The sequence below is a fragment of the Carcharhinus amblyrhynchos genome, chromosome 15 (genome assembly GCF_965287045.1).
Source record: "Carcharhinus amblyrhynchos chromosome 15, sCarAmb.v2.hapA, whole genome shotgun sequence".
Taxonomy (NCBI): domain Eukaryota; kingdom Metazoa; phylum Chordata; class Chondrichthyes; order Carcharhiniformes; family Carcharhinidae; genus Carcharhinus; species Carcharhinus amblyrhynchos.
The window spans coordinates 63,492,946-63,515,852 of NC_137338.1; the positions used below are offsets into that span (position 1 = coordinate 63,492,946).

Below are 22,907 nucleotides of genomic sequence, written 5' to 3' on the forward strand. Positions count from 1 at the left end.
AGTGGATCTTGCTATCAGATAAACCTGTTGGACTTTAACCTGGTGTTGTGAGACTTCTTACTGTATTCACCCCAGTCCAACACCGGCATCTCCACATCATGGCTACATTAATTTAGCCTTATTTTAATACTTGCTTTAGCAGCTAATGATTAGCTGATACTAGTTAATGATTAGCTAGTAGATTCAGTTTTGCCACTTGCTTTCTGTTAATTACTGTTTCCACTGATAGAAGATATCACTTATTAATGTTATAGTACAGTAATAGTGACATTTGAGGCCACGAAGTTAAGTTTATGTGAATTGGCACAGCATAGGAACAGGAGTAGACTGTTCAGCCCATCAAGCTTGCTCTGCCATTCAATTAGATCAAAGCTGATCATTTACATCTATGCCACTTTCCCGCACTATTCCTTGATGTCATTAGCCTCCAGAAATCTTATCGATTTCTGTCTTGAATATGCTCACTGATGAGCTTCCATAGCTCTCTGGAGTAAAGAATTCTGAAGATTCACCACCCTAAGGTAAATTTAAGGTATTTGGATGGTCAGATGTTTGTACATTTTTGACTCTTTCAGAAAATAGATTTTTTTAAAAAATACTGTATTCTCCTAGTCTATTTAAAAGCAAAGTACAGACGTTTGTATATATTATAGGCAAATGTGAGGTTGCATCATAGGATAATTATGTTCTGCAAAAGTTGTTATTAGATAGATTCTGACCAATGGTTTCTTGTGAATTTAAATTACTTTTTTAGGACTTATAAATATTTCAACTTGCAGGGTAAATAAAGATTGTGCTTTGGTGGTAGACAAATATTACTTCATCTGGCATGCGGGTTCATGGACCAGTATGATAGAATCAGAGAAACCCTACAGTGCAGAAGAAGGCCATTCAGCCCATTGAGTTTACATGACAATGATCCCACCTAGGCCTATCCCTAATGGGCTAGAAGGTTTCTTTCTGCATTCTAGTGATTGTATGGTTCTTTTTCCTGATATTATGCTTCAGGATCTAGGCCACAGCCCCAATTGAATGCTTCCAGCTACACATTATCAGTGTCTGCCATTGCCTCCTCAGTTGCCTTGAAAAGCAGCCTTCCATTACTGTCATTCCTACTCAGCCTCACTATTTCCATACCCAAGTCATTCATTGCTTTTAAACCACTGGCATCCAACCTCCTGGTTGTGAACAGTTTTTTGAGTTAGATTTATTATATTGCTTCATTCAGAACAGAAGTCATTTCTTTACTGCACCATTACCCAGCCTCAGGTATATTGAACTCTGAGATGCCAGTATTTCAATTGCAAAATTGTTAAGTATTGAAGTTCAACTACAACATTTGGTTTACATACATTTTGAGTTGCCCATTTATTACTATTTATTGACTGTTAGCTTATGGATACAAACTGTACATTTCATCAGAACACCCTTCTGAGAACAACTGGATCAAAAGAATATTGACCGTAAATATATTTTTGAGGTCTAAGTTTTTCAGCTACCTTATTTTGCCTCAGGAAATAGACAATTTTAGACTTATTCCAGTTCATACTTCTTTTTCTTAGTTAGAAATTGAGGGTTCCACCCTCAGTTTAGGATTATAGATGCCGATGGATTAGAACGAAACCAGAAATGTGTGCTCAGTTCTGATGCCGGATAGTGAAATGGGAAGGGCTCTATTTTGCAGTATTAAAACTCTTTGTCCACAAGAAGTTTTAAAAAATCATTCTAATTGAAAATGTTGTTAAGCAAGTTATGCTGCTTTTGCTTAAGTAGCATATCGCTCACCGTTTCTGAGGACTGAATAATTAGATTTGCTGGTTGATTGGCCTTGCTCAATTGCCCCTTAGTCAGTGGGATTAGCGTGGTAAATACGTGGGGTTGCGGGCGTAGGGCCTGGGTGGGATTGTTAGTGCAGGCTTGATGGGTCAAGTGGTGTCTTTCTGCAATGTGGGGATTCTATGAACATTGGTTTTAGAAGAACGTCAGATTTAAAGGAAAGTGAAGGAAAGTGTTAAATTAAAAGCGGAGGCGCTTAGAGTAGCTAAGAGTAGTGGGCGAGAAGAGGATTGGGAGAGGTTTAAATGTCAACAGAGATTGACAAAGAAGTTGATAAAGAAGGGTAGGAGAAACTATGAAGCTGGGCTAGCGCTTAATATAAAAAAGGATAGCAAGAGTTTTTATAAATATATAAAAAGGAAGAGGCTGGCTAGGGTGAACGTTGGTCCCTTAGAGGATGAGAAGGGGGACTTAGTGGTAGGGGATGGGGATATGGCTGAGGTCTTGAATAACTTTTTCGTTTCGGTCTTCACGGAGGAGGACGTGAATAATTTGCCGGATGTTAGAGATGGCAAGGTGGTAGGACTGGAGGGTCTCGATGACATTACTGTTACTAGAGAGGCGGTGCTCGACAGACTGGAGGGGCTGATTGTAGACAAGTCCCCAGGACCGGATGGAATGCATCTGAGGGTCCTGAAAGAAATGGCGGAGGTGATAGTGGATGCCTTGGTGGTTATTTTCCAGACGTCGCTGGATTCCGGGGAAGTGCCGGAAGATTGGAAAACGGCTAATGTTACGCCGTTGTTTAAGAAGGGTGCCAAGCAAAAGGCGGGGAATTATAGGCCTGTTAGTTTAACGTCTGTTGTAGGTAAAATGTTAGAATCCGTCATCAAGGAGGAAATAGCGAGGCATCTTGAGGGGAATTGCTTGATAGAGCAGACGCAGCACGGTTTCGTTAAAGGGAAGTCGTGTCTGACAAATTTACTGGAGTTCTATGAGGATGTGTCTAGGGCGGTGGATAGAGGAGAGCTGGTGGATGTGGTCTTCCTTGATTTTCAGAAGGCGTTTGACAAGGTACCTCACAAGAGGTTATTGCAGAAGGTCAGGGGGCATGGAGTTGGTGGTAGGGTGTTTGCGTGGATAGAGGACTGGTTGTCAAATAGGAGGCAGAGAGTGGGGGTCAATGGGTGCTATTCGGATTGGCGGATGGTGACTAGTGGAGTGCCCCAGGGGTTGGTGCTGGGGCCTCAGCTATTTACTATTTATATAGATGATCTGGAGGAGGGAACCAAGTGTAGGGTGTCGAAATTTGCTGATGACACCAAGATTGGTGGAAAGGCAAATTGTGCGGAGGGTGGGGAGAGTCTACAGGAGGATCTAGATAGGCTGGGCGAATGGGCCAGGAAATGGCAAATGGAATTTAATGTTGGCAAGTGCGAGGTGGTCCACTTTGGTAGGAATAATGGTAGGAAGGAGTATTACTTACGTGGAAAAAAACTGCAGCAGGCGACGGTGCAGAGGGACCTCGGGGTCCTTGTGCATGAGTCGCAAAAACCCAGCTTGCAGGTGCAGCTGGTGGTCAGGAAGGCGAATGGGATGCTGGCCTTCATCGCGAGGGGGATTGAATATAAAAGTAGGGAGGTCTTGCTGCAGCTGTATAGGGCATTGGTGAGGCCACAGCTGGAGTACTGTGTGCAGTTTTGGGCGCCGTACTTACGTAAGGATATTTTGGCCTTGGAGGGAGTGCAGAGGAGGTTTACTAGGCTGATGCCGGAGTTGAGGGGGTTGAGCTATGAGGAGAGACTGAATAAATTAGGCTTGTACTCGTTAGGGTTTAGAAGAATGAGGGGGGATCTCATTGAGACGTATAAGATGATGAATGGGATGGATAGGATAGAGGTGGAGAGACTCTTCCCGCTCAGAAAGGATAGTAGGACTAGGGGGCACAGCCTCAAGATAAAGGGGGGGCGGTTTAGATCAGAGTTGAGGAGGAACTTCTTCACTCAAAGGGTGGTGAATCTCTGGAATTCTCTGCCCGTTGAAGTGGTGGAGGCTACCTCGCTAAATATTTTTAAGACGCGGGTTGATGGGTTTTTGATAAGCGCGGGGATTAAGGGTTATGGGGAGAGGGCGGGAATGTGGAACTGAGCCACGACAGATCAGCCATGATCTTATTGAATGGCGGGGCAGGCTCGAAGGGCTAGATGGCCTACTCCTGCTCCTATTTCTTATGTCCTTAAAAGGGAAGATAAATTTTCAAATAAGATCTAGTCATACTGAACTCAGAAGTAAGTTTAAAGAAGACATTGTTTACAAATGCCTGAACAATCCCCATCCACCACCACCCTCTGCCGGACTGAACTTGTTCCTTAATTAAATAATTTCTTCTTTAATTTGCGTCAGTTTCTCCAAGTAAAATGTGTGGCTAGGAATCCATGAATATCCCTAGTTATGCCTGTTATTTGTCGGGTACGTGGAGCATTCCTTGTTCTAGACCTACTAAGGCCCTCTCCCACAATTCCAAACATATCTTTCCTTCACCTCCCTTGTCAGTATTCTGAAGGGACCGTTTCCTTCATGACACCTTGGACCACTCCTCTGTCACCCCCAGTATCTCATGGCGCCTTGCCATGCGATTGCATGTGTAATACCTGGCCCTTTACCTCCTCCTTCCACATTTTGTAACTTACTCTTTCCAGATGAAACAGCAATTTACTTATACTTTTTTCAATTTATTCTACTGTATTCACTGCTCATAATGCAATCTGCTCTATATTGGGCAGACCAAATGCAGACTGGGTGACCTCTTTACTGAAATACTTTTGCTCAGTCCACACGCATGCCCCTGACTTTTCAATTGTTTGCCATTTCAATCTTGCTGTCATGTTCACATTTTGTCCTCAGCCCACGAGAGTGTACCACCGAAGGTCAATGGAAGAATCATGGAATCATAGAAATCCTACAGTGCAGAAAGAGGCCATCAGGTCTGCATCGACCACAATCCCACCAGGCCCTACCCCCATATCCCTACACACCTCATCAGTAAATACATACACAGTTACCTGCTAATCCCTCTAACCTATGCATCTCAGGACACTAAGGGGCAATTTTAGCATGGCCAATCAACCTAACCTGCACATCTTTCGATTGTGGGAGGAAACCAGAGCACCCGAAGGAAACCCACGCAATAGAAACAAGAGGAGAATGTGCAAACTCCACACAGACTGTGACCCAAGCTGGGAACCAAACCCAGGCCCTGGAGCTATGAAGCAGCAGTGCTAACCACTGTGCTACCGTGCTGCACCAAACTGGAGTAACAGCTCCTCATCTTCTGATTAGGCACTTTATATTTTTCTAGACCCAACATTGAGTTCATCAACTTCAGACCATGAGCTTTGTCTTCCAGCTTGATTTTTTTAACCCCAAGTGCCAGTCTGTATCGTGTTCTCATATTCTTGCTCTGAGAAAACGCTGATCTTTATTCCGCTATGATACATTCTACTATTTTGCTTTCAGATAGTGTTAACCTTTATTCCGTTATTAACACCTACTCTAGACCAATGCTTTGTGTCTTTAATACTACTATTACCACACTCTTTGCCTTTTATTCCATGACATCTTTGTCATTTAGTCTCCCCTGCCTCTGATCCAATCCCTACTCTTTTCTTTTGTTCCATCTCTTTTTCCCCATTGTCCTATTGGACTAGAAACATTAACTCTGTTTATCTCTCCACATTTGCTGCCAGAACTGTTGAGGTTTTCCAACACTTGCTGTTTTTTACACACTGTCTTTATGTTTGCTATCTCTGATCCCTCTGATCCAGCTTGATGGTTAGAAAGACTTATATTGAGCTTTTCGTGACTGTAAAATATCCCAAGGTGCTTTCTGGCAGATGAAGTACTTTTATATTGCTATTGTAATTTATGTTGTTTGTTCTTGGGATGTGAATGCCTCTGACATTTATTGCCTATTTCTTCAGCAGCTGGTGGGTAGCTGTCTTCTTGAACTGCTGCAGTTCATGTGATGTAGGTTAACTGACAGTGCTGTCTGGAAAGAAGTTCCAAGATTTTGAACCAGTGTTGATGAAGGAACTATGGTATCGTTTCAAGTCAAGATGGTGTGTGAATTTGAGGGAACTTGCAGGTGGTCGTGCTCCCATGCATTGCAGCCCTTATCCTTCTAGTTTTGAAGTCATGGATTTGGAAGATGCTGTTGTAGGAGCTTTGCTGAGTTGCAGCACTGCATCTGGCAGATGGTATGCTAGGAGTAGGCAAATGTTTTGGCCAAGTGATGACATCTGTGTACAAACATTTCTGGGGGCCGTTAATGCTCCAGAAGCTAACAAAATAAACTCAAAATAAAATTTAATACTAACAAACGCAAAATTCTTATTCTTGTGATCATTATAATCATCAAATGATGCATTACAATAATTAAACCGTGTTTCTTCATTCCCTTTTGATTTAATGTGAATAAGAAATTGGAGTGCTGGTCAGTTAACTGGGATCAGTAGCAAGATTTATTGGATTTCAGCAGAGAAAATGTTTGTTAGCACATAGATGACCAGAGCAAAGATTCTTTGTGCCACCTTGCAAATATTTGGGAACTTGGATTCACTCAAGGAAGCCTAAAACCTGCCCTGTTTTTCTGGATTGTATTTTTCCTTGAAGGTCGCATCTTAATGTTAGAAAATGTTGTGTTATGTCAGCTCTTTCTGTTGTATTCTTGAATTCTCGGGTCCTCAAGCATACTTGCAGTTTTATGCTGATGAACAATTTCTGGGAAACTTGCTTCTTACTTTTACGTGAGTACAAGGTGTTAAAGGAACAGTAGATTACAGCCAGAGAATATTAAATGAAGCCAGAAAATTGACATTGAGGGTTACAATCAATCAGGACAATAAGACAGCATTTGACCTAATCAAGTATTTGAATCTACATTTAATCTGAAAGATGGCAACTCTAGCAATGCAGCATTCCCTCAGTTCTGCCCTGGAGAATTGTCCTTGATTTTTGTGTTCAAGTCCTGGATTAGGTCTTCAAGCTGGAATCATCTGACTCAAGGGAAAAGTGCCACCAACTGTACTGCAGCTGTCACAGGATTTCTATTTTTCATTCACCCTTAAGAATGTGCACAAGTATTTAAAATGCACAGTTGCTAGAGTCCATCCGCTGCGGTGGGACAACTTGTTAAAGGGTTACTGAGATTGCTTGTGGGGACCTCCAGTCATTACCATAAGATATAGGAGCCAAATTAGGCCATTCCATCCATGAAGCCATTCAATCAAGGCTGATATGATTCTCATCCCCATTCTCCTGCCTTCTCCTTGATCCCCTTATTGATCAAGAACCTATCTATCTCTGTCTTAAAGACACTGACTTGGTCTCCGCAGCTTTCTGTGGCAATGAATTCCACAGATTCACCACCCTCTGGCTGAGGAAATTCGTCCTCGTCTCAGTTTTGAAGGAGCGTCCCTTCACTCTGATGTCTTCCCTCCAGTTCTAATCTCTCCCACTAATGGAAACATCCTCTCTATGTTCACTCTATTTAGGTCTCTCAGTATACATGCCTTCGGACTTGCTGCAGTTATTGTAGCTTTCATGCTTTTGTATTTCAATCACTTATCCACCACAGAATTGTCAATCAGTTTTTTTTTCCAGGCCAGAAAATCTGCTACCATCTGTTTCTTTTGCCAACTCTCTTAAATCTGTGTTCTGGTTACTGACCCTCTGCTACCAGAGATTTTTTTTCCTTGTTCACCGAATCAATACCCTTGATGATTTTGAGCAGCTCTATTAAATTTATCCTTGATCTCTGTTCTGAGGAGAGGAACTCAATTCTGGTGCATCACCAACAGGTAGATTGGTGGAGGAAAGGTAAAGTAGGTTCTTCCCTCTTGTCACAAGTGATGAGAGAACCAACAAGTCTATTCTGGTGGATATTGCATTGATGGCTTGGCCAGTTATGTTAGGAACATAGGAACAGGAGAAAGCCATTCAGCTGCAGATCCTGCTCCACCTGTTGTGTCACTATTACCAGGGAGTTTTCCGGTCCCGCCCACTGCTAACATTGTCCAATTCCACCAGAAGTCAATGAATTTTTGGCTGGGACACGATGTCCTCCATGTTGGGGCCTGCCATAGTGAGGATGGAAAACCCTGGCCTTAGAAATGAGCATTGAAGTCTCCCAGCCAGAGTGTCCTTACTACCCTCAGAACTGCTTCCAAGTAGTGTTCAACATGAAGGAAGACTGATTCGGTTGAGTGATAGGTGCTAATTAACAGGAGGTTTCATTTTACATTTGACCTGATACAGTGAGATGTCATGGGGACTATATAATGTAAGAAAAGTGGTAGCTAATCTGCATATAGCAAGATTTCAGAAACAGCAGTTTGATAATGGCCAGGGCTGCAATTCTGCAGCTATTCACACTCTGCTGCTGTTGCCAGCGGGAACGGAGAATTTGGCACTCAGCCAAATCTCCATTAACTATACAGGAACTGGAGAATCCCAGCTGTGGGCAAGGTCAGATAATCCAACCCCATCTATCTGTTTTGTGATGTTGATTGAGGGATAATTGCTGCTGCTCTTCAAAATGCTGTCACATCCACTTCAGACAGCGAGCAAGATATCGATTTAACATTTCATCTGATAGTGCAGCAATCCCTAAGCGTCTTCCTGGGTTTATGTGCTGAAGTCAGTGGAGTATGTTTGACACCTCAACCTTCTGTGGATCTGGAGTTGCATATAGGACAAACTGGGTAATGATGGCAGGTTTGTTCCCATGAAGGGCAGTAGGGAACCAGATGGGTTTTTTCTGATTGTTTCATGTTCCTTCACTGACACTAACTTTCAATTCCAGATTTTTTTTATTAAGTGGATTTGGTGGGATTTGAATTAGCCTGGGCCTCTGGATTACTAGTCCACTGTTTGCTACCAAATACATAATTTCAAAATAAATGACAATCTTTCGATTTTATTTTTGATCATTTTGATTTTCATTTTGTTGTAGGAAACTAATGAAATTGTGGCTATCAAGAAGTTCAAGGACAGTGAAGGTATGTGCAACCTATAAGAATATTCACAAAGATCACATTTTTGTACTGCAAGTGATTATGTGAAGCTCTGCAGTTGGTTATTACTACAAATCAAGTTGTTCACTGAAGAAAGTATTTCCTCTGTAATGTGACCAATTTTATAATTTTTGTAATAATAACATAAAGCTTTATAGTAATGACCGTGTGGTAATAAATGTCACTTCAGTAACAATTGTTTCATGGTAACACTGCTTTATTCCCCATTATTGTGTGACTTCTATTTTTAACATCACTCCTAAATTCACAAGTGGAGTATAGATTGAATGTACATTTGATGCGTGTTATAATCACTGTTCCATTTAAGGAGCATGCTTTGGCAGCTACAAAGATGAGGAGGAGCAATGGCTGTTAGGAATTTGAAAATGAATGCAAATTTTAAAATCGAAGCCAGTGTAGGTCTGTAGGCACAAAGGTTATGGGTGAATAGGACTTAAGAACGTAAGAAATATGAAAATAAGAAATAGGAGCAGGTATTAGACATTCAGCTCCTCAGGCCTGTTCTGACATTCAGCAGGCCCATGGCTGGTCTCCTACCTCAGCTGTACCTTCTTGCATGTTTTCTGTATCACAAAATTCCCTTAGTATCAAAAAATCTCTGATTCTCGGATTTGAACATATTCAAAGATTGCATTCACAGTGAGGATACGAGCAGCAGAGCTTTGTGTGAGCTTAAGTTTTTGGAGAGAGCAAAATGGAAAGCTGATCAGGTGAGTATTGGAATCATGAAGTGTGAAGGTTACAGATTGAATGCAACATACTTGAATCACAAACAGGAATCTCCACCTTAAATAAAGTCAATTACATTGATTTGGGGGAAGAACCGGCTATAGTTGGTCAAGTAAATAGTCTAAAAGATATGGTAGTAAATAAATGGGAAACATTTAAAGAAAACATTCGAAATGTTCAACAAAAATACATGCCATTGAAAATCAAAAGCTTAGTGTGAAAGATGTATATGTAACCTACTCAGCAAGTTAAAGATAGTACTAGATTAAAAGATAAGGCTTATAATGTAGCAAAGAAGAAGCAAGTTTGAGGACTAGGAGTGTTTTAAAAATCAACAAGAGATCATCAAAAAGTTGATTTAAAAAAAAGGGAAAAAGGGAGATATATTGTCAGGAATATAAAAACAGATTGTTACAGCTTTTACAAGTATATGAAAAGAAAGAGAATAGTCAAAGTAAATATTGGTTTCTTAAAAGCCGAGACCAGAGAAATTATTATGGGGAATGAAGAAATGACAAATATATTAAACAAATAGTTTGTATCTGTCTTCCCAGTAGAAGATAGCAGTTGCAAAGCAGAAATAAGGTAACATATGTGACATCAATGATTAGTGTTGTGCCTCAAACGATTATTGTTGAGACCGCAATTGTTTCCAATTTAAATAGATGATTTGGAGTTGGGGACCAAGTGTAGTGCGTCAAAATTTGCAGATGAAACTAAAATGAGTGGCAGAGCAAAGTGTGCAGAGAACACTGAAGGTCTGCAAAGGGATACAGATGTCTGAGTGAGTGGGTGAGGGTCTGGCAGATGGAGTACAATATTGGTAAATGTGAGGTCACCAATTTTGGTAGGAATAACAGCAAAATGGACTATTATTTAAATAGTAAAAAATTGCAGCATGCTGCTGAGTAGAGGGACATGGGTGTCCTTGTGCATGAATCACAAAAAGTTGTTTTGTAGTTGCAGCAGGTAATTAAAAAAGCAAATGGAATTTTAGCCTTCATTGCTAGAGGGATGGACTTTAAAAACAGGGAGGTTATGTTGCAGCTGTATAAGGTGCTGGTAAGGCCACACCTGGACACTGTGTACTAGTTTTGGTCTCTACTTGAGAAAAGATGTGCTGGCACTGGAAGGAGTGCAGAGGAGGTTCACTGAGTTCATCCTGGAGTTGAGAGGGTTGGCTTATGAGCAGAGACTTGAATAGACTGGAACTATATTCATTGGAATTCAGAAGAATGAGGGGAGATCTTATAGAAACATAACATTGTGAAGGGAATAGGTAAGATAGAAGCAGTGAGGTTGTTTCCACTGGCAGGTGAAACTAGAGCTAGGGGGCATGGCCTCAAAATAAGGGGGAGCAGATTTAGGACTGAGTTGAGGAGGAGCTGCTTCACCCAAAGGATTGTGAATCTGGAGTTCCCTGCCCAATGAAGCAGTTGAGGCGGCCATAAAAGAATTAAGGGTTATGGTGAGTGGGCGGGTAAATGGAGCTGAGTCCTCAAAAAGATCAGCCATGATTTTATTGAATGACAGAGCAGGCTCAAGGGGCCAGATAGCTTACTCCTGCTCCTAGTTCTCACGTTCTTATTCATAAGAGTGAGGAAATTAGGTAATAAATGGCAGCAGAGAAAAGGTGCTGGAGAAACTTAAGGCTTATAATGTATTCCTGTATTCAACAAATACCTAGGATATCCTAGGAATCTTAAGCTGCAGTAATCATAGGTGTGCTAGCTATGATTTTCTAAAATTCCTTAGATTCTGGCATGGTCCCAGCAGATTGGAACTTAATAAATCCGCTATTCAAGAAAGGAGAGAAAAAGAGATGTTAAATTTGGTTTTCGCGAGACTCTTCCGTTCTTGATACAAAGGCAAACACCAACTGCTGTCCAATTCAAAAGTTCCTTATTCTTCTTCTATATGCAAGCTGGCAAACCTTTGCTATGTAACTTCCACCCAGTGCTGGGAATCAGGTAGCAAAGGCACGCCAAACAATGGGACAGTCCTCCTTTATGTAGCTTTTACAATCCTTCAGATCACATGCGATCTGATACAATGTAGCTAATCGCAAGACACTCTTTGTTCTAGTCAGGTTAACCATAGCTAAGGTCATAATATTGTTATGTTGAAAGAAAGAACTGTTAAAGGGTAAGTTTGTTAATCACAGATGTCTTAAGCTTGTCATTTTGAAATCAACTCAGAAGTTCTTGGTTGCATGCGATGTTAACCCTTTAATATCTCATTCCTTCCTTTTATCATTTCGTGATAACTTTAACCTTTAGAGAGGAGTTTGGGTCCTGTTATAGGCCAGACATTGACAAACATATTGTAGCAAGAACAGTAATAAGCAAACCACCAGAATAATGAGTCCCAAATGCATTATCATTCCTCCCCAGTCCCCAAAGAGGTTACCAAAGGGCCACCAGCCAGGATTTGTTGTCCTTAAAGTTCTGCCCCTCGGTTCTAATTTTGTCAACCGTCTTTTCAATATGCTCAACTAAATTGTCCGAGGAGTCTGAAATGTATGTACAACACTCAGAGCCTGTTAGGGCGCAGGTGCCTCCGGTAGCTGCCAACAAGTAATCTAAAGCCATTCGATTTTTGGAGTGCCACCGTCCGTATAGCTACGACTTCAGCTGAAACTTCGGAGATGGATGCTCACGTCCTTTAATCCATCTGCAGTATCATTAGCTGTTTTCTCAAGAGCTGATGTCATATTGATCAGCTTTCGAGCAGCCCTTGCTGTCCCATAGGAAAGGCTATCATCCAAAACTGTTGAGCTTCGGTGATGGCCCATTTAGATCTTAACAGGTGTATCTTGGGGTGGAGATGCAGGGAGTCATAATGCCAGACATAGGGGACCTCGTACGCTAGATAGCAAGATCCAGACCAGTCCCAGGAAGGCCAAGGATAGGCGTTATCCCCACAGACAAAATAGGTGCCATTGTACGCTACCATGTCGTTTAATAGAACTGGGTTGAGTTGGAATGGAGCCCCCATAGTAATCCAAAATGATTTGGTTGTAGGGCAATGGACTTTTGGCCTCAGCTTTATAGTACTACTTCTGGGACTGGTGACATTAAATGTTTGAATGTAGTAGCTATGGCCAATGGATTTGATTCCATTTCTTATCAGGCAGATGGATCCCCTTTGTTTACAACGAAGTGGGATGGAGAGTCTGACCTATAATAGTTGGGTTGGTAATGTTTCTCAAAAGTTGAAGAGTGCTTCAAATTGCCTCTAAATTAGGCATCCCTCAATCTGGTTATAATTCCTTTATTGTGGAGTCCAATAGGCATAGACAAAGGTCATAGGTAGAAGAGGGCATTCACAATGTTAAAATGGCGGCACGGGCTTATTGGGCCAAAGGGCCTGTTTCCTGTGCTGTGTTGTTCTTTGTTCATTGTGGAGACATCACTGCTGGTGTCCATTAGCCAATTTCCTTCCGTGGTCCGGGCTCCTTTTCTTATTCCGCAATCAGTCCTTTTTTGACACAAAATCCATTCTATCATTTCCCGGGGTTTGAGAGGAATAGGGAACGGGGGATCCTCTCTTTGGCTGTGGTTTGTTGCCCATGCAATGTGCTAGTGAGTTGTGGAACAGGGAGAGAGTGCAGATTAACATGTGGCTTCAGAGATGCTGTAGGAGAGAGGGTTTCATTTACTTGGATAATTGGAGCACATTCTGGGGAAGGTGGGACCTGTACGAACAGGACGGTTTGCACCTGAACCAGAAGGCACTAATATCCTGGGAGGGAAATTTGCCTCTGCTGTTTGGGGGGGCGCGGTTTAAACTAATTTGCCGGGGGATGGGAAAATGAGATGTAGTCCAAAAGCTAGTGTTGAGGGTCGCGAGGTACTGAAGAAGGTATCAAGGCCGCAGAAATGTACTGTCAGACAGGAAGGTGGGTTGAAGTGTATCTACTTCAATGCAAGGAGCATCAGGAATAAGATAGGTGAACTTGGAGTGTGGATTGATACTTGGGACTATGATGTTGTGGCCATTACAGAGACATGGTTAGAACAGGGACAGGAATGGTTGTTGGCAGTTCCGGGGTATAGATGTTTCAGTAAGAGTAGGGAAGGCGGTAAAAGAGGTGGAGGAGTAGCATTGTTAATCAAGGATAGTCTAATGGCTGCTGAAAGGCATTTTGAGGGCGATCTGCCTATTGAGGTAATATGGGCTGAAGTTAGAAATAGGAAAGGATCGTTCACGTTGTTAGGAGTTTTCTATAGGCCCCCAAATAGTAATAGAGAAGTGGAGGAGGAAATGCAAAGCAGATTATGGATAGGTGTGGAGGTCACAGGGTAGTTATCATGGGTGACTTTAACTTTCCAAATATCAGTTGGAACCTTTACAGGTCAAATAGTACAGATGTGGCACTTCTTGTACGGTGTGTGCAGGAGAGTTTCCTGACACAATATGTGGATAAGCCGACAAAAGGCGGGGCTACATTGGACTTGGTACTGGGTAATGAACTGGGCTAAGTGTTAGATTTGTTTGTGGGAGAGCACTTTGGAGATAGTGACCACAGTTCAGTGTCCTCCATTATTGCAATGGAGAGGGATAGGGTCACACCGTAGGGCAAGGTTTATAATCGGGGCAGGGGTAATTATGATGCGATTAGGCAAGAATTAGGGAACATAAGATGGGAACAGAAACTGTCAGGTATGGGCACAAACAAAAAGTGGAGCTTTTTCAGGGAACAAATACTGCGTGTCCTTGATAGGTATGTCCCTGGCAGGCAGGGAGGAAATGGCCGAGTGAGGGAACCATGATTCACAAAGGAGGTTGAATGTCTTGTCAAGAGGACAAAGGAAGCGTATGTAAGGATGAAAAAACAAGGTTCAGTTGGGTTGCTTGAGGGTTACAAAGTAGTTAGGAATGAGGTAAAGAAAGGGCTTAAGAGTGCTAGGAGGGGGCATGAGAAATTCTTGGCGGGTCGGATAAAAGAAAACCCCAAGGCTTTTTATTCTTATATGAGAAATAAAAGAATGACCAGAGTGAGGTTAGGGCCAGTTAAGAATAGTAGTGGGAACTTGAGCATGGAATCATAAGAACGTAAGAAATAGGAGCAGGAGTAGGCCATCTAGCCCTTCGAGCCTGCCCCGCCATTCAATAAGATCATGGCTGATCTGTCGTGGCTCAGTTCCACATTCCCGCCCTCTCCCCATAACCCTTAATCCCCGCGCTTATCAAAAACCCATCAACCCGCGTCTTAAAAATATTTAGCAAGGCAGCCTCCACCACTTCAACGGGCAGAGAATTCCAGAGATTCACCACCCTTTGAGTGAAGAAGTTCCTCCTCAACTCCATTCTAAACCGCCCCCCCTTTATCTTGAGGCTGTGCCCCCTAGTCCTACTGTCCTTTCTGAGCGGGAAGAGTCTCTCCACCTCTATCCTATCCATCCCATCTTACACGTCTCAATGAGATCTCCCCTCATTCTTCTAAACTCTAACGAGTACAAGCCTAGTTTATTCAGCCTCTCCTCATAGCTCAATCCCCTCAACTCCGGCATCAGCCTAGTAAACCTCCTCTGCACTCCCTCCAAGGCCAAAATATCCTTGCGTAAGTGCGGCGCCCAAAACTGCACACAGTACTCCAGCTGCGGCCTCACCAATGCCCTATACAGCTGCAGCAAGACCTCCCTACTTTTATATTCAATCCCCCTCGCTATGAAGGCCGGCATCCCATTAGCCTTCCTGACCACCTGCTGCACCTGCAGGCTGGGTTTTTGCGACTCATGCACAAGGACCCCGAGGTCCCTCTGCACCGTCGCCTGCTGCAGTTTTTCGCCACTTAAGTAATAGTCCTTCCTACCATTATTCCTACCAAAGTGGACCACCTCGCACTTGCCAACATTAAATTCCATTTGCCAGTTCCTGGCCCATTCGCCCAGCCTATCTAGATCCTTCTGCAGACTCTCCACACCCTCCGCGCAATTTGCCGTTCCACCAATCTTGGTGTCATCAGCAAATTTCGACACCATACACTTGGTTCCCTCCTCCAGATCATCTATATAAATGGTAAATAGCTGAGGCCCCAGCACCGACCCCTGGGGCAGTCCATTAGTCACCAACCGCCAATCCGAATAGCACCCATTAACCCCCATTCTCTGCCTCCTATTTGACAACCAATCCTCTATCCACACTAACACCCTACCCCCAACTCCATGCCCCCTTACCTTTTGCAGTAACCTCTTGTGAGGTACCTTGTCAAACGCCTTCTGAAAACCAAGAAAGAATCAGAAGAGATAGGTGAGGCGTTGAACGAATACTTTCCTTCAGTGTTCACTAAGGAGAGGGGCCATGTTTTTGAGGATGAGTGCGTGATACAGGCAGATAGGATGGAGGAGGTAGATGTTCTGAGGAAAGATGTATTAGCAATTTTGAAAAACCTGAGGGTGAATAAGTTCCCTGGGCCAGTTGGGATACATCCTAGGATACTTTGGGAGGCAAGGGATGAGATTGCAGAGCCTTTAGCTTTGATCTTTGGGTCCTCACTGTCCACAGGGATTGTGCCAGAGAACTGGAGAGTGGCAAATGTTGTTCCTGTCTTCAAGAAAGGAAATAGGAACGACCCTGGTAATTATAGGCCAGTTAGTCTTACTTCAGTGGTTGGTAAGTTAATGGAAAGGGTCCTGAAGGATAGGATTTATCATTCAGGAAAGATGCAGTTTGATCCTGGATAGTCAGCACGGTTTTGTGAGGGGTAAGTCCTGCCTGTCAAATTTGATTGAATTCTTAGAGGAGGTAACTAAGTGTGTAGATGAAGGTAGAGCAGTTGATGTCATATACATGGATTTTAGAAAGGCATTTGATAAGATTTCCCATGACAGGCCCATGAAGAAGATAAGGAGGTGTGGGATAGAAGGAAATTTGGCTGATTGGAAGTAACTGGTTGTCTCATAAAAGACAGAGGGTGGTAGTGGAAGGAATATTTTCAGACTGGAGGCCAGTTACCAGCGGTGTACCACAAGGGTCATTGCTGGGTCCTCCTGGTGTTTGTGATTTTTATCAATGAGTTGGAAGAGGGGCTGAAGGGTGGATTAGTAAATTTGCTAATGACACCAAGATTGGTGGATAGTGGATGAGGTGGAGGGCTCTTGCAGGCTGCAAAGAGACATTGATAGGATGCAGAGCTGGGCCGAAAAGTGGCTAATGGAGTTTAACTCTGATAAGTGCAAGGTGATTCATTTTGGTAGGACAAACTTGAATGCAGATTACAGGGTCAGTGGCAGGGTTCTGAGGAATGTGGAGGAGCAGAGAGATCTTGGGGTTCATATCCGCAGATCTCTGAAGGTTGTCACTCAAGTGGATAGAGCCATGAAGAAGGCTAATAATGTGTTAGCGTTTATTAACAGGGGGCTTGAGTTTAAGAGCTGTAGGGATATGCTGAACTATACTGGACGTTGATGAGACCACATTTGGAATATTGTGTTCAGTTCTGGTCAACTCACTATAAGAAGGATGTGGAAGCATTGGAATGCAGAGGAGATTTACCAGGATGCTGCCTGGTTTGGAGGGTAGGTCTTGTGCGGAAAGTTTGAGGGAGGTGGGGCTTTTCTCTTTAGAGCAGAGGAGGATGAGAGGTGACTTAGTAGAGATTTATAAGATGATGAGGGAGATAGGTAGAGTGGACGTGCAGAGACTATTTCCTCGGATGGATGTAGCTGTTACTAGGGGGCATAACTATATGGTTCATGGTGGGAGATATAGGAGGGATGTCTGAAGTAGATTCTTCACTCAGAAAGTGGTTGGGGTGTGGAATAGACTGCCTGCTGTGATAGTGGAGTCAGACAGTTTAAGAACTTTCAAGCAGTTATTGGATAGGCACATAGAGCACACCAGAATGATAGAGAGTGGGATAGCTTGATCTTGGGTTTGGACATAGCTCGGCACAACTTTGAGGGCCGAAGGGCCTGTACTGTGCTGTACTGTTCTATGTTCGGTGGTATGTGTGAGCAGACCCAACATCTGCTTACATTAAGGTTTATAGCATACTCATAAGACTTGTACAGAAAGGTGTTAAAGTGAAATTGTCCATTAGTCAGTCCATCTTTCAGGCTTTCTTTCCGTTGATCCAGTTGCCCTGGTGCCAGGAAAATAGCTGGAAGACCGAAGAAGGTGAAGATAAACTTCATGATTTATTTGTGAATGTTGATGTCCACTGTTTACAGTCACTCAAGTGTTACCAGCGAGGTTGTCCTTGAACCTTGATTGCAGTTGGAGTCTGGAGGAGAACTTGGAACGGTCCTTTCCACTGTGGCTCAAGTTTGGGTTGATCCCAGTTCTTAATTAGCATGAGGTCTCCTATCTGTGGTCCAGGGAAGTAGTCCTGTGGGTCAGAATCTTGATCCGGTGTCCGTGGAGTTGATCCAAAGGCACGCTGTACCTGTGAATGAAGAAACTTTAAAGACTATGTTAGCTGTCGGAAATACTTCTGCATTTCGTCTCCCATAATGTGTAAATCTATCTGAGTGGGCGGGCTTGTATTTGCATTCCGGGGCATCCTAATTGGTTTATCATAGATTATCTCCACAACCGATAGTCCAATGGTAGAGTGGGGTGTTATTCTCAAGTGGTAGAGGGCTAAGGGTAAGACTTTTAACCAATTTAGACCGGTTTCAGATGTTAGCTCGGCTAGCTTAGCTTTAAGGGCCCCATTGGCTCTGTCCACTATCCTTGCTGCCTGGGGGTAGTAGACTTAGTGGAATTGTTGTTGAAGGTGTAACGCATCACATTCCTTATTGACTTTTCCTGCAAAGTGGAGGCCATTATCTGAACTAATTTGTTGACGCACTGAAGTAATACCAAACCTTGGTATTACTTCAGTTAGTAACAATTTTGTTACCATCGAGGCCTTGTTGTTTGTCATTGGGAAAGCCTCTATCCATCTACTAAAAGCATCAACAATCACAAGACAATACTTAAAGCAATGTACATGCAGCAATTCAATAAAATCTAGCTGAATACTTTTGAACGGTCCATCTGGCAAGGGTGTTCTTCCTGGTGAGCATCTCACCCCTTGAACAACATTGTTTTGGTGGCATGTCAAACATGATGCTATACGAGACTGGGCTGCCTCAGCTAGTTGGGGATGTCACCAGGTACGGAGCAATATTTTATTTATTCCCTCCTTCCCAAGGTGGGTGTCAGAGTGTAGGCAATCAATCAGTAAAGGCAGTAATGCATCTGGTATACAAACTTGGCTAACCAGAGTGATCCAGAGGCCTTTTGACACAGAATGCGAACATCCATGCATCTTCCAAAGAGCGTGTTCAGAAGCAGGGCCGCTTACCTGTAAGCGCTGAATAGTGACTATATCTGGCATGCCTGGTGTGTTCAAAGAAGGCAAGTGATTTATCAACCGCTTATTCATAGAGGGCACTATGTTAGTTTAGGTGCTGCAGCCTTTTGGCAGCATAGTCAGCCCTGGCATTACCCCTGGTGTCAGTACTTTGGAACAACGATGGCATGCCAGATATGTCAGGAGGTACCTCTGTTTTTTATCTTTCCTTTCTTTGGCTTGTCGCTCTAGCCCTTTCTCTCGGTCTCGTCTCCTTGTCCGATCTCTCTTGTTCGGCTCTATCTCTTTTGTCCTTCTCATACTTCTCACATTCCCACTTCAACATTTCACAAGTTTTGGGTTTACCTTCATCATCACATTCACTGATCCCTTTCCTATGTGTGTTATCCTCCCCGCTGGCCAGCTTTGATTTTTCGGTGACTTCCTTTTAATCGGCACAAGTAGTCACGTCTCCACCTTCACCTAATTCCCACCCTTTACTTTTTTTTTTCTGAAAACAGTTTAATAAATACTCCACAAGAACAAACAGGCTTTAACAACTCCTGATTTCAGTCTAATAGAACGCCAACCACCTACATTCGACAAGCAACCAGACCCCACAAACACACTGAAATACAAAAACTACTCAAATTGTTAGCTTAGCCTTAGATTTTCTCAAATCAATTTTCCATCTTGCCAATTAATTTATAATATTTCTCTAGTAATTCCCATCTCAGAGGACTCGAACTTCAAAATCTACCGACCTAGGGATTCGAACCCTGGCCACTGGGGACTCAAACCTCCCAGATTTAATATACCAAAACCCTGGGGACTCTAACCTCCAGGTACATGTGGAGGACTCAAACCCTCCACTTTCTTACTGAATAAACCTGGGGACTCTAACCACCAAGCTACTCAGGGGACTTTAACTACCCGGTATCTTAACAAATAAATCTGGGGACTCTAACCACCAGGGCAACCGGGGGACTCGAACCGCCTGGTTTCTTAATACACAGACCTGGGGACTGTAACCACCAGGGCATCCGGGGGACTCTAACCTCCCTGTTTAGGACTAGTCAGTGTCCAAGGATGTAAGTCGTCTCCGGGTTCCAGCAATACAATCTTACCTTGTAGGCCTGTCCATCTCACGTTACCGACACCCAGACGATTGCTTATTCAGTCCACCTTGGAGGACGTCTGTATATGTTGGAACCCTGCTCTGCAGCGCCAATTGTTAAGTTTGTTTTTTGCGAGACACTTCCATCCTTGATACAAAGGCAAAAACCAACCACTGTCCAATTCAAAATTTCTTTATTCTTCTTACATATGCAAGCTGGCAAACCTTTGCTACGTAACTTCCACCCGGTGCTGGAAATCAGGTAGCAAAGGCGCGCCAAACAATGGGACAGTCCTCCTTTATGTAGTTTATGGATCACATGCGATCTGATACAATATAGCTGATCACAAGACACCCTTTGTTCTAGTCAGGTTAACCATATCTAAGGTCACAATATTGTTATGTTGAAAGAAAGAGGGTAAATTTGTTAATCACAGATGTCTTAACCTTGTCATTTTGAAATCAACTCAGAAGTTCTTAGTTGCATGCGAATATCTCGGGGAGAGAGAGAAAGAGTAAAGAACGACAAGCCAGTTAGCCTGACTTCAGTTGTTGATTAAGTGTGGGAATTTATTATTAAGGTAGTCTTAACAATAGATTTAGAAAATTGTAGTATGATCAGGCAAAGTCAGCATAGTTTTAAGAAAGGAAAATAATGCTTAACAATTTATTAAACGATTTTTGAAGATGTAACTAGGTGGATATTTAAATGGATTTCCAAAAAGGCATTCGATAAGGTGCCATGCCAAAGGTTATTATGGAAGATAAGGGCTGAAAGACTTGGAAATGAATTAGAATGGATAGAGGATTGGTCAAAACATAGAAAGCAAACAGTGGGCATGAATGGATCATTTTTAACTAGTGGAATGCCGCAAGGATCCAAATCAAGTAGTTACAATGTATATTAATGACTTAGATGAGTGAGTGTTGAAGTTTCTGATCATACAAATCTTGGCAGGAATGTAAGCTATGAAGAGGGCACAAAGAGGCTGCAAAGAGATATAGACTGGTTAAGAGAGTGGACAGCAAGATTAAAAATGGTGTGTATTCTGTGGAAACATGAGGTTATTCACTTTGGTGGTGAGCATAGTAAAGCAGAATATTTTTCCAAAGGTGTGAAACTTCCATTCTTTGGTGGAATTCCAATATTTAGGGAGCCGGCACTCGAGCCTGGCGCCAACTTGGACACACCTGCTGTCACTTATTCCACTGGCAATCATACTTTGCTACTGGCTGTTTAGTGGAGCTGTGGGACTTGGCTGGCTTGGGGTTGGGGAGAGAGCAGAAGAGATCAAGACTCCACAGGATTTGGCAGCTCCTGGGCTGGGAAAGGAGCAGTGGAGCCTGTGAATTTGGGACTCTGCAAGCAGAAAGAGTGGGCAAAGGAGGGAGCAACATTACTGAGTCAGAATTTTGTTTGTGTAAATTGTCATATTAGCCCTTTGGTGTAGTAGACGGAATTATCTCTGGTTAGAATTCTAATGTTGAATTTTCTAGGAGAAACTGAATATCTATAACCTTGAAGCTTTTACTTGTAATGTGCATACATGCAAATAATTTCTCTGTCATTTGTGTCATCTTAGTGGAGTTTATGTTGCCACTCACTGTGTGTAGTTCACTGTATAATAGTGGTCCCTGTCAGTGACATGTATGGGAGCAGATATTCGGCTACCTATCCAAGCACGATAACCTTCTGGTATTTTTGTGTACCATTGGCACAAGCTGGTGTGAACTTGCTGTTTTGTTTATTTTCATCCAAGCAACAAGCTCCGAGTCACCAGGAATGTGCTGACAGTCTCCATACTGCATTCTGCAACTTTGCTGGAACTCTTAGCATGCTGGGAATTGTAGTCCTGGACTTCTGCCTAGAAAACCACCAGAATAAATTCCCTCACAGTTTCCCCCAATAGTTTTATAGTTTCTTTGCAAGTATGAATCATCCTAATTTTTTACAAAATAGTTTTTTACACACTGCAGGTGACCTTTTTATTTTTTCACAATTACATCTAATGTATTTAAGAGTTACAGAGCTCAGCCAAATCAAAACAAGTGAACGTAACAAGCAGGATTTAAACATCATTGAATAGTCATAACTTAGAGCCTCCCCTTTTACTTACACCCTTTCTCAAACTCTGCATAGAATGTTCAGGTAAATCCACAGCCAAATCATCAGCCTCTTTAGTTGTAGATCTAAGTCCATTTTTAAGTTCATTTTCTAAACTCGAATGTGTTAAGTTCTTGCTTTGAGAGAATAAGTTCAAAATGAGCAAGGGACATCGTGGTGGCACAGTGGTTAGCACTGCTGCCTCATAGCACCAGGGACCCGGGTTCAATTCCAGACTCAGATCACTATCTGTGTAGAGTTTGCACTTCCTCCCCTTGTCTGCTTGGGCTTCCTCCAGATGCTGCAGTTTCCTCCCACAGTCTAAAGATGTGCGGCTTAGATTGATTGGCCATGCTAAATTGACCCCAGTGTCCAGGGGGTTAGTAGGGTAAATGAGGGCTAAGAGAATGGAACATAAGATCTAGGAGCAGGAGTAGGCCATCTGGCCCCTCGAGCCTGCTCTGTCATTCAATAAGATCATGGCTGATCTGTTTGTGGACTCAGCTCCACTTAACCGCCAGCTCAGTATAACCCTTAATTCCTTTACTGTTCCTTGTGTATCTATCCTTGCCTCAAAAACATTCAATGAGGTAGCCTCAACTGCTTCACTGGGCAGGGAAAACCAGAAATTCATAACCCTTTGTGTGAAGAAGTTCTTCCTCAACTCAGTCCTAAATCTGCTCCCCCTTATTTTCAGGCTATGCTCCCTAGTTCTAGTTTCACCCACCAATGGAAACAACTTCCCCGCTTCTATCTTATCTTCTCGCTTTGTAATCTTATATGTTTCTATGAGATCTCCCC

At 42.8% G+C, this 22,907-nt stretch overlaps 1 protein-coding gene across 4 annotated transcripts in view; it reads left to right on the top strand.

Annotated features, from left to right (window-relative positions):
- LOC145353369 (cyclin-dependent kinase-like 5) overlaps positions 1-22,907 on the top strand; it is a 208,296-nt gene that overhangs the window by 55,912 nt on the left and 129,477 nt on the right. For all 4 annotated transcript variants that reach the window (XM_080204064.1, XM_080204067.1, XM_080204066.1 and 1 more), the window contains one exon: positions 8,789-8,834. In XM_080204064.1, the coding sequence (XP_080060190.1) occupies positions 8,789-8,834 (46 nt within the window). The remainder of the gene's footprint in view (positions 1-8,788; positions 8,835-22,907) is intronic.